This window comes from Urocitellus parryii, chromosome 11, assembly GCF_045843805.1.
Source record: "Urocitellus parryii isolate mUroPar1 chromosome 11, mUroPar1.hap1, whole genome shotgun sequence".
In the NCBI taxonomy this organism is placed as follows: Eukaryota; Metazoa; Chordata; class Mammalia; order Rodentia; family Sciuridae; genus Urocitellus; species Urocitellus parryii.
This window is the reverse complement of record NC_135541.1, coordinates 33074718-33087682: the sequence shown is the minus strand read 5'-3', so window position 1 is coordinate 33087682 and position 12965 is coordinate 33074718. Positions and strand designations below refer to the sequence as shown.

The following is a 12965-nucleotide window of genomic DNA, read 5'->3' as shown; positions in this document are numbered from 1 at the left end:
AGGCAAGACACTTAGCTTTAATTAGCTTTAGTTTATTCAATTGTCTAAAATTGAGCTAAGATGAATAACTTTGTATGAATGGAGAAGCTAAATGATATAGCATACCTAACATACCTAAGAAATTTTCTAGGCACAGAGTAGGATGCTAATAATAAATGTTCTACTTTATTTTCCATTTTTATTCACATATGCACATCATTTCTTTATTGGATTTCTCTATTTATTAATAATCTAGATCCTGAAAGTACAGTACGGCAGCCAGCTTCACTAGAAATGGATTTGACACCTGGAATCTCAGAGGAAAAAAGGGGGATTATAAGCCCTGTAAAGTTTGTCCTTTTGATATTGATTTTTAAAAATCAGACAGTAGCCAAGACCTTGGGAGAAGTAATTGAACTGACAACTAATAGGCATAGGTTTAAATAATGGAACAGCCTTGGACATTCTTGATGACTTAATTTAATGACAGAAGGGAGGTCTGAAACTGAAATGCCTGGAGTTGGGTGGATCAATGACTGGGTCTCTGAGGAGAAAACCAAAGAAAAAATATTTCTAAGAGCTTATTTCATGGAAAAAAATTATTTTATTATTATCCCAAATGTGAAAATGGTGTTGATTTTCTTGTTTTAACAAAATGAAATTGTAAAGGCTTAAAATTTGTCATCATTTTTCTTAAATTTTTTTTAGTTGTAGATGGACGCAAAATCTTTGTTTATTCATTTTTTATGTGGTGCTGAGGATCGAACCCAGGGCCCAACGTATACTAGACAAGTGTTCCACCACTGAGCCACAACCCCAGCCCATCCATAATTTTTTTAACCCTTACTTAGGAAAATAGACTTGGTTATAGTTATGTTATTGTAGAATGTTGGTGAGCATCTGAAGGATTAAAATATGGATATCTTATCTTTTGATCCCTACACTTAAATATCAATTCTATCATTTATTAATTGTATGACTTTGAGCAAGTTAGGTAACCTGAGACTTAACTTCCATGTCTTCAAAATGAAGATGTTAACATTTATTTATTAGTTATAAAATATTTAAAATTTAAAATGTATATGAAATCCCCTAGCACTTCATACAACAAATCATTATCAAATGAAAAAATATATAAATTTTGATGCTTTTATTGCTTTATACTGAAAGACTTTCCCTTTTTTCTATTTATTCTGGCTGGCTTACCTCTAGCTTTATTCTATCCTTTGGACTACTTCAGTGGCTTTTTAATCTTTCAATCCCAAATTCTGTCTCTTTCACAATCTTCTCTTCCATCTTATGACCAAGTTTAATAAAACAATGTTCTGATTTCTTTTATCTATACTACTGTCCTGGAAAGGCTTTGTGCATTGAGAACAACCTACTCCCCCATTTTAAAGGGGAAGTAATGTCTTTAGAATCTCATGCTGAGATTAGGGTTGAGCCCTGGACCCCAGGCCCATAGCAGAGGACAACAAAGGAGGTACAGAAGAGGACGTATATCTCTAGGTCTATTCAAAGGTATCAGGTATTTGGAGAAATTTTTTATTGTAATTTTGTACTTAGTTATTATGTTTAGTGTTGTTGAATTTAAAAAATATTGCTGTTACCCTTATGGTAATATTCATTTCCATGCAAATTGTAGGTCAGCCTAGAGAGGGCAAGTTTAAGAATAATTAAAACTTACTTAGCATTCTTATTACCAAATGAGATTCCAAACCCTGTATATACATTAATTCATTGAATTCCCATCTGAATTCCATGAGTTAGTTACCCCTAGGTTTCTAGATTCCAAAGCTAACTGATACAAAGTTAATTATACTAATTAATAGTAAAAGAATATAATCTCTAAACTTATATGCTTAGCTGACATCACACATTGCAATCCTCTGAGCATTATTTATCCTTACTATACTGTTGGCCACTAAGCTGTATGACTTCCTTTAAACTTCCTTATTTTCTTTCTTAATTATCAGGAAATGGCAATGTGCATAATATAGCCATTTAATAAATTTTCTCTCTCTCTCTCTCTCTCTCTCTCTCTCTCTCTCTCTCTCTCTAGAGGGTCATTTTCAACATTGTTAACTTCAGTAAAACCAAGAGTCTTTATAGAGATGGAATGGCCCCTATGGTGAAATCTACCAGCAGACCAAAATGGTAAGTGACTCACAGAATGGAATCCCTTCCTGGTTAGAAAATTTGACTCAGGGCTCAAATTTATCTTTTGTTTAGATAAATTATCAGCCTCATTGTCACTGATAAATATGAATAAGATAAGTTTCTGAATGGGCTTTGTCTATACTCTAGGTACTACTCTTTGAAACTGATGGGAGCCTGATCCCATGCTTGGAATGACAACCTGACCAGCATTCTTTTATGAATTTATAGCTTGATATTATGTAAATAATCCTGTTCTGCTTGCCTTTTATTATGCTATCTTTAGAAGCATAATTAAAGTTGTCTCTTTTCTTCTTTTTTCCCTAGGCTAAGCATAGATAATGAATAATAACCTGGGAGGACATTGGGAACTATAGTAAATTTCTTTTACTTTGTTTGGTTTTTGTCATGTTCTTATACAGCAGTTGTATTTCTCATGGATGTTAAAGTTCTGTTTGTCCCATCATAAGAGTGAGGATGGGAGGGGTTGGCTAGGATTGTTTAATAAGAGTGCTGCTGTGGTTGCTGCTGCTGATAATGTTGACAATGATGACAATTATAGTAATAACTACTCCAGTTACTGAGACATCATTCTTTGTCAGATTCTTTACTTTTGCTGTTACTACTTTCACACTTTTGCAAGGATATTTTAAATATCACTGTACTGCAGATTAAAAAAATATGATACTAGAAAAAGTTAACTGCCCTCTCAAGACCATGAATAGTAAGGGAAGAAGCCTCTGTTATTTATATTTCCTCATACTGCCTTTGTAACCAATTCAGCCATCCATCCATCCAATTTATTCATTCAGCATACATTGATTGAGTGCAACAAAATAAGAGCTTTTAAAGATAGAAGCCAAGTATTAATCATGTACCACACAGTAGGTGTTAAGTGAATGCTTGTTGAACTAAACAGAATTCGTTATGAGAATTTACATGTAAAGTGCCTGGCACTTGCTAAGTGCTCAATAAATGTCATCTATTATTAATAGTATTATGTAAAACACTATACAAATGCAAGGAATTGTTAATATTATTCTAGCTTTGATCCCTGTTCAAATTTTAATGACTAGTGAGAAGATAGTCTCCAAATGTCTATATTTATAGAAAACTAGCAATTCATAAATATTGAATTGTGCTTTTATCTACAAATGATACTTGGAAATTTTCTATAAATGCTAGGCTGAGAAGCTTAGGTTTATAAAAGTGCAGACATTTGATGATGATAATGAAAACTGTTTATTAAAAGGTAGAAATAATCTCCCTCTCCATGCTTTTTGCTTTGCTGCATCAAATGAACTAAACTGCCTCACTTTCTCTCAATCTCTTTCTGACAGTGGGGTCTGTACAAGGGGTAGGCCTTTGATTTGAATCTCTGAATCCAGCCCAAGTAGATAATCATAGGACCCATTCCTCTAATAGGCATAGGTGGAGAAGAGTACTTCAAACCAGTAAAAGGACCTCAGGAGCGATCCACTCATTAGAACCTTCAAAAAAGATCATATTTTTTTTTCATTTTTTTGTATTGGGATCTTTTTTAAATTATTTTTTTCAATTTATATATGACAGTGAAATGCAGTATAATTCTTATTACACATATGGAGCACAATTTTTCATATCTCTGGTTGTATACAAAGTATATTCACACCATTTTGTGTCTTCATATGTGTACTTTGGATAATAATGATCCTCACATTCCACCATCATTTCTAACCCCATGCCCCCTCCCTTCACTTCCCATCCCACTGCCCTATCTAAAGTTCATCCCTTCCTCCCACGAATCGCCTTCCAACCCCACAATGAATCAGCCTCCTTATATCAGAAAAAAACATTAGGCATTTGTTTTGGGGAATTGGCTAACTTCACTTAGCATTATCTTTTCTAACTACATCCATTTACATGCAAATGCCATGATTTTATTCTCTTTTATGGCTGAGTAATATTCCATTGTGTATATATGCCACATTTTGTTTTATCCATTCATCCACAGAAGGACATCTATGTTGGTTCCACAATTTAGCTATTGTGAATTGTACTGCTATAAACATGGATGTGGCTGTGTCCCTGGAGTATGCTGTTTTTAAGTCCTTTGGGTATAGATCGAGGAGAGGAATAGCTAGGTCAATTGGTGATTCCATTCCCAATTTTCCAAGAAATCTCCATACTGCTTTCCATATTAGCTGCACCAATTTGCAGTCCCACCAGCAATGTATGAGTGTACCTTTTCCCCCACATCCTCTCCAATACTTATTGTTGTTTGTATGCATAATAGCTGCCATTCTGACCGGAGTGAGATGAAATCTTAGAGTAGTTTTGATTTTCATTTCTCCGATTGCTAGGGATGATTAACATTTTTTCATGTATTTGTTGATTGATTGTACATCATCTTCTGAGAAGTGTCTGTTAATGTCCTTATCTCATTTATTGATTGGGTTGTTTGTTTTGTTTTTGGGGGTGCTTAGCTTTTTGAGTTCTTTATGGACCCTAGAGATTAGTGCTGTATCTGATGTGTGAAGGGTAAAGTTTTGCTCCCAAGATGTAGGCTCTCTATTCACTTCACAGATCATTTCTTTTGCTGAGAAGAAACTTTTTAGTTTGAGTCCATTCCATTTATTGATTCTTGATTTAATTCTTGCACCACAGGAGTCTTATTAAAGAAGTTGGGGCCTAATCCAACAGGATGGAAATTAGGACCTACTTTTTCTTCTATTAGATGCAGGTTCTCTGGCTTTATTCCTAAGTCCTTGATCTATTTTGTGTTGAGTTTTGTGCACCGTGAGAGTTAGGGATTTAATCTCATTTTGTTACATATAGATTTCCAGTTTTCCCAGCACCATTTGTTGAAGAGGCTATCTTTTCTCCAGTACATGTTCTTGGCAACTTTGTCTAATATAAGATAATTGTAGTTTTGTGGGTTAGTCTCTGTGTCCTCTATTCTGTACCATTGGTCTACCAGTCTGTTTTGGTGCCAATACCATGATGTTTTTGTTACTATTGCTCTGTAGTATAGTTTAAGGTCTGGTACAGTGATGCTGCCTGCTTTACTCTCCTTGCTAGGGATTGCTTTAGCTATTCTGGGTCTCTTATTTTTCCAGATGAATTTCATGATTGCTTTTTCTATCTCTATGAGAAATGTCATTGTAAGTTTGATTGGAATCTGTATAGTGCTTTTGGTATTATGGTCATTTTGATAATATTAATTCTGCCTATCCAGGAGCAATGTAGATCTTTCCATCTTCTATGGTCTTCTTTGATTTCTCTCTTTGAGTTCTGTAATTTTCACTATATAGACCTTTCACCTCTTTTGTTGATTCCCAAATATTTTTTTTAGGCTATTGAAAATGGGGTGGTTTTCCTCATTTCCAATTCTGTAGATTTGTCACTTATATACAGAAATCTCTTTGATTTATGGGTGTTGATTTTATATCCTGCTACTTTGCTGAATTCATTTACTAGTACTAGAAGTTTTCTGATGGAACTTTTAGGGTCTTCTAGGTATAAAATCATATCATCAGCAAATAGTGCCAGTTTGAGTTCTTCTTTTCCTATGTTTATCCCTTTAATTTCTTTTGTCAGTCTAATTGCTCTGGCCAATGTTTCAAGGATGATATTAAATAGAAATGGTGAAAGAAGGCATCCCTGTGTTGTTCCAGTTTTTAGAGAGAATGCCTTCAATTTTTCTCCATTTATAATGATGTTGGCCTGGGGCTCAGCATAGATAGCCTTTATGATGTTGAGATATGTTCCTGTTATCCCTAGTTTTTTCTAATGTTTTGAACATAAAAGGGTGCTATATTTTGTCAAATGTTTTTCTGCATCTGTTGAGATGATCATATGATTTTTATCTTTAAGTCTACTGATGTGATGATTACTTTTATTGATTTCCATATGTTGAACCAACCTTGCATCCCTGGGATGAATTCCACTTGATCATGGTACATGATCTTTTTGATATGTTTTTGTATTCAATTTGCCAGAATTTTATTGAGAATTTTTGCATCTATGTTCATTCTGTCAGGTTCTTGACATTTTTAAATATAAATGAGCCCTTGCCTATATATTTTAATACCTTAAAATGTTTAAGTTTGTTCTCATAGTCACTGTTAGAAGACTCTTAGCTATAGCCATTATTCAGTTTTGGAGCTTCACTATTACCTCAAAGAAACCTGACAAAGTTTCAGTTTGTTTTAGTTTATCAAGTTAGTGAGACAGAAATTACCATAGCAAATGAAGTTATTTTTATATCTAATTTTTACTTTTCATTCCTGATCATGGATACAAAGCCAGTCACATTTTTTCACAGACCCTTTATCTCAAAGCAGATGTTTTAATATGCTTACTTCATAGGACTTTATGGAACACCTTAAAGTGCTTTGTACTGCATTAAATATTGGGATGGGTAGGTGAATATGCGATAAAAGGGAACTTTCATTTTAGCATTTCTATTAACTAATTTCTACAGGTCATCGTTATTATTCTTGTGAATGCTACTCTGAATATCCTTTCTGCCCCCTTGGTATTAATTTTCTAGGACGTTTTCCTGTTCCTTGTGTTGATTACCAATACTCGAACTTATGTCTCAGTAGCTCTAATCCCAACTATATCAAGGTTAGACAAAGAAGTGGCCATGACCATGTAACTCTCAGAATATTAGATTTTAATGGCTCCAAGAAATGCATTGCAATTCAGATTCTACACAATGGCCTAATTCAAGTCTGACAAATACCCTGTAGCCATGCTACATCTCTATGAGCCTCAGTTTTTGCACTTTAAAAAGTACATAATAATACTCTTTCATCAAGTCATTATAAGGACAAATGTGGAATGTACATGTAACTGCTTTGTAAAGTATCAAGTGTCTTAACAACTAAACAAATTCCCTGTTTTTTTCTCTTCCCTTGATTAACTCAACACTGATTATGTGAGCATTATTCCTTACCTCCTCCCTCTCACCCTTCTTCTCTTCCTTGAATCTGTCAATGAATGCTTACTGAATAGATATAATGTAGCAATAACCATGGAAATCATGAAGACAAAATATATCATCTTGAAAACAGTCTAGCCAACTCAGAAAGGCTGGTAAAAAATCACGAGAAAAACATCCAAAAGATATGGGGTAACATAAAAAAACCAAACTTAAGAGTCATCGGGATAGAGGAAGGTATAGAGGTTCAAACCAAGGGAATGAGCAACCTGCTGAATGAAATAATTATAGAAAACTTGACAAGAGAGATATGTTTATTATTCTCATGGCCTACGTTATTTTCATAGCTTATAGTCTACTTGGTTGAACATTAAATATGTAAACCAGTAAAGTGGGATAACAGTTACAATAGAGGGAAATCACTGTTATAATGATTTCAGTACTCAGTATTAAGGTATATAGTATTTAAGACTTAATCTACTCCAATAAAAGAGCTTCCTTAGGATGTATAATTTATGCTGAGAGCTGAAAGATAAATGGTAGGTGGGTAAATGTATGAAGTAGAAGAATGCATTTGAAAGCAAAAACAATGAGAGAAAGAATTACATCTTTGATGACAAAGGCGAATGTGATGGGAACATGAAATTGGAAAAAGTTATTGGAGAGGTAGATAGAGGCATAATATTGGTGAGTCTCATAAAATAAGTTAAAAGAATTGTACTTGATTCTAATGTTAAATGGAAGGAAATAGAAGGGATTAAGCAGAGATAGGACATGATCAGAATAGAGAATATCTTGGAAAAGAACAATTGTTTGGAGTTCTTGGTAATTCCTTGCACTGTAGCTGATGATGGATTAGTATGATAATAGTGATGGTGAATATAAAGGGATGGTATAAGGAATGCTAGTATTTGGATCAACTTGGTGATTGTGTGGAAAATAAAGGGGGGGATTCCTAAATGACTTGGTTTTCTTGCATTTATAACAGAAAGGATGATAATGCCATTTACTGAAGGTAGGAACCATAGGAGAAAAGACTGTTTTAGAATACTTTGCTGTATATGGAAGATTTTAAGTTTCTCCTTGAAAACATTGAGCTAGGAGTGCCTGGGAGACATTTGAGCAGAAATGTTAAGTAGGTAGTGAATGCATAAATGCACCCAAGAGAGTTGCAAATTCAGGAGTCAGTAGTGATTACAATGGATTGTAATCACAATAGTAGTAGCAGATGTGATGTATCAGGGAAGTCATGTGGAATGAAGAGAGATTAGGAAAAGGACATGAGAAGTTCCTTCATTTAAACCCCTGGCCATGCTAATAAAGAGGAAAAGAGAGAAAACTCAAATTAATAAAATACAAGAAGGAAATATCACAATGGACGTGTCTGAACTACAGAAGATAATTAGTAACTATTTTGAAAATTTATATTCAAATAAAGTACAAAATATTGAAGACACTAACAAATTTCTAGAGACATATGGCCTACCCAGACTGAATGAGGAGGTCGTACATTATTTAAAAAGATCAATTTCAAGTAATGAAATAGAAAATGCCATCAAAAGCCTACCAACCAAGGAAAGCCCAGGACCAGATGGGTTCTCAGCCAAATTCTACAAGACTTTCAAAGAAGAATTAACACCAATACTCCTCAAAGTATTCCATGAACTAGAAAAGGATGGAACCCTTCCAAACTCATTCTATGATACTAATATCGCCCTGATACCAAAACCAGACAAAGACACATCAAGGAAAGAAAATTTCAGACCAATATCCCTAATGAACATAAATGCAAAAATTCTCAATAAATTCTGGCAAATTTCATACAAAAACATTAAAAGGGAAGTGTACAATGATCAACTGGGGTTCATCTCAGGAATGCAGAGTTGTTTTAGCATATGGAAGTCAATAAACATAATTTTTTGTATTAATAGACTTAAAAACAAGAATCATATGTTCATTTCAATAGATTCAGAAAAAGCATTTGACAAATACCACACCTCTCTATGTTCAACAAACTAGAAAAACTAGGGATAGTAGAAACATACCTCAACATTGGAAAAGCTATATATGCTAAACCCAAGGCTAGCATCATTCTAAATGGGAAAAATTGAAAGTATTTCCTCTGAAAACTGCAACAAGACAAGGTTGTCCTGTTTCACCTCATCCTCAACCTCATCTTTGAAACTCTACACAGAGCAATTAGACAAAAGAAAGAACTTAAAAGGCTAAAAGTAGGTAAAGAACTCACTACTTGCTGATCACATGATTCTATACCTAGAAGACCCAAAAAATTCCACCAGAAAACTTCTAGAACTAATAAATGAATTCAGCAAAGTAGCAGGATATAAAATCAACACCCATAAATAAAACACATTCCTTTACATCAGTGATGAATCCACTGAAAAAGAAATTAGGAAAACTACCCCATTCACAATAACCTCAAATAAAACAACAACTATGAATCAATCTAACAAAAGAGATGAGAGATCTCTACAATGAAAATTACAGAACACTAAAGAAAGAAATTAAAGAAAACCTCAGAAGATGGAAAGATCTCCCATGCTCCTGGATATGCAGAGTTAATATTGTGAAAATAGCCATACTACCAAAAGCATGATATAGATTTAATGCAATTCCTATTAAAATCCCAATGACATTCTTCATAGAAATAAAAAAAAGCAATCATAAAATTCATTTGGGAGATTCACCCAGACTTGCCTGGATGGGTCACGGGTGCACAGCAGGCTAGGTCCACCCCTCCTGCAGCAGGGCAGACACCCACCAGGTACTAGCCTCTGGTGCAGGACCACCCCTTCTAATCAGCAGACTACCAAGAGCTGAGATCCAGCCCACACCACCCACACCAGCCCTCACAGGACACAGGCTCTCAGTAGGCATGGTTCACCCCTCTCCTGAAAGGGCAGACACCCTCCAGAGCCTAGCCTCTGGTGCAGGACTGCTCCTTCCAACGAGCAGACTACCAAGGGAGGTCAAGCCCAGTGGCCCATATCCACCCACACCAACTTGCACAGTTGCACACCAGATCCATTTTACAGTAGCATTTATTGAGGGACACCGGCAGGATCTGGAAGCCCAAAATCAAGGTGAGGTATAGACAACAATCTACATGGGTACTAAAAGAATATAGAGAAGAAACTGTAATATCTCAGATCCACACTGCAAGAAAGGAAGACACGACATGTGGACAACATGAAAAAACAAGGGAGAAACGTGCCCCAAACAAACCAGGACACTATAATAACAGAACCCATGAAGTTGATAAAATGTCAGAGAAGGAGTTCAGAAGGTTCATAATTAAAAAGATCTATGAATGAAAAATAATGACTTAAACGAGGAAATACAGGCAAAAATTGATCACTCTAACAATGAGATAAGAGAGCAAATACAGGTAGCAAAAGATTACTTCAAAAGAGAGAGAGAGACTAAAAAAAAAAAAAACCAGTCAGAAATCCTTGAAATGAAGGATACAATAAATCAAATAAAAAACTCAATAGAAAGCATAACCAACAGACTAGATCACTTGGAAGAAAGAATGTCAGATAATGAACATAAAGTATACAACCTGGAAAATAAAGTTGATCACACTCTGAAGATAGTTAGATACCATGAACAGAACATTCAAGAATTATGGGACAGCATTAAAAGACCAAATCTAAGACTTATTGGGATAGAGGAAGGCATAGAGTTTCAAACCAAAGGAATACACAATCTCTTCAATGTGAACATACTCTATATACAAAGATATGAAAAATCATACTCTTGTAATGCATTCCGTTGTCATGTATTTAAAAAAATAAAATTAATAAAACTAAAAAAAGAGATAATATCAGAAAATTTCCCAAGCATGAAGAACGAATTGGAAAACCAAATAAAGAGGTTTATAGGTCACTGAATGTACAAAATTACAACATATCTACACCAAGACACATTATAATAAAAGTGCCTAGCATACAGAATAAGGATAGAATCTTAAAAGCCACAAGAGAGAGGAATCATATCACATATGAGAGGAGATCAATTTGTATCTCAGCAGATTTTTCACCCCAGACCCTCAGAGCCAGGAGATCATGGAACAACATATACCAAGCTCTGAAATAAAATGGATGCCAACCAAGAATCTTATATCCAGCAAAACTAAGCTTCAGATTTGATGAGGAAATAAAAACCTTCCTTGATAAATAAAAGTTAAAAGAATTTACAACTAGAAAACCTGCACTACAGAACATCCTCAGCAAAATATTCCAAGAAGAAGAAATGAAAAACAATGATAAAAATCAACAGAGGGAGGGATTACACTTAAGAAAACTCCAATCAGAGGAGAAACCAAGTCACATTAAACACACACACACACACACACACACACACACACAATGTCTGGGAAAGAAATCTTGTCTCAATAATAACCCTGAATGTTAATGGCCTAAACTTACCAATCAAAAGACATAGACTAGCAGAAGACTGAAGGTGGAGGGTTGGGAAAAATTATACCACTCACATGAACTGTGGAAGCAAGCAGGGCTTTCCATCCTCATATCAAATAAAGCAGACTTCAAACTAATGTTAATCATAAGGGATAAAGAAGGACACTACATACTGCTCAAGGGAACCATACACCAACAAGACTTAACAATTATAAATATATATGTCCCAAATAATGGATCATCTATGTTCATCAAACAAACTCTTCTCAAGTTCAAGAGTCAAATAGACCACAACACAATAATTTTGGGTGACTTTAACACACCTCTTTCATTACTAGATAGATCTTCCAAACAAAAGCTAAACAAAGAAAATATAGAACTCAATAATACAATCAATAACTTAGACTTAACTGACATATATAGAATATTTCATACTTCAATTACAGATTACACTTTCTTCTCAGCAGCACATGGATCCTTCTCTAAAATAGACCATATACTATGATGCAAATCAAGTCTTAGCAAATATAAAAAAGTAGAGATACTACCCTGCATTCTATCAGATCATAATGGAATGAAATTAGAAATTGATGATAAAATAAGAAATAAAATCCAATCCAACATCCAGAGACTAAATAATATGCTCCTGAATGAACAATGGATTACATAAGACATAAAGGAGAAGATTAAAAATTTTTATAGACGAATGAGAACACAGATACAACATATCGAAACCTCTGGGACACTATGAAAGCATTTCTAATAGGAAAGTTCATTGCATAGAGTTCATTACATAAAAGAAGAAAAAGTCAACAAATAAATGACTTAACTAAAGCAGAAGAAGACAGGAAATAATTAAAATTAGAGCTGAAGTCAATGAAATTGAAACAAAAAAAGAATTGAAAAAATTGACAGACCAAAAAGTTGTTTTTTTTTAAAAAATAAATAAAATTGGCATCACAGATTTTTGTCACTTTGTTTACTCTTTTTCTCTGGCATCTAGAAATGTTCCTAGTACATAATAGGTTTTTAATAAATTCATTATTCCTCCATTAAACCTAATTAATAATTTTACATTCTTCTTTCTAGTCTTTCTTTTCTTGTGCACATTTTTCACAGCTACAATTAAGTGTATGTACATATTTGTATTCTGCTCTTTTCTTTTAATATTACATCAAAACAGTTTTTCATATTTTTCCCCAAGTGTTCATCATGCATATTTGGAGAATTTTAAAATTGTTTTATATATTATAATTACTGTATTATATTTCTATTGCTTTGCATTTGTATTTTAATGTTTTTTGTAAAGTAGATAACAATATCGTATGTATTTCAGATTTGTTAAATTATTTTTTAGGATTAGTTCCTAAGAGAGAAGCTATAGAGTTAAAGGTTATTAGTTCCTCATATAGCATCATATCACATGGGGAGTCACTCCATCCACATAAGGATGGGATCAA

At 34.1% G+C, this 12965-nt stretch overlaps 1 protein-coding gene across 1 annotated transcript in view; it reads left to right on the top strand.

The window, feature by feature from the left end:
* The window catches only part of Agbl4 (AGBL carboxypeptidase 4), a 1188963-nt gene that overhangs the window by 473684 nt on the left and 702314 nt on the right, over nucleotides 1-12965 (top strand). The window contains exon 4 of the mRNA XM_077791547.1: nucleotides 2042-2136. Coding sequence (XP_077647673.1) covers nucleotides 2042-2136 — 95 coding nt within the window. The remainder of the gene's footprint in view (nucleotides 1-2041; nucleotides 2137-12965) is intronic.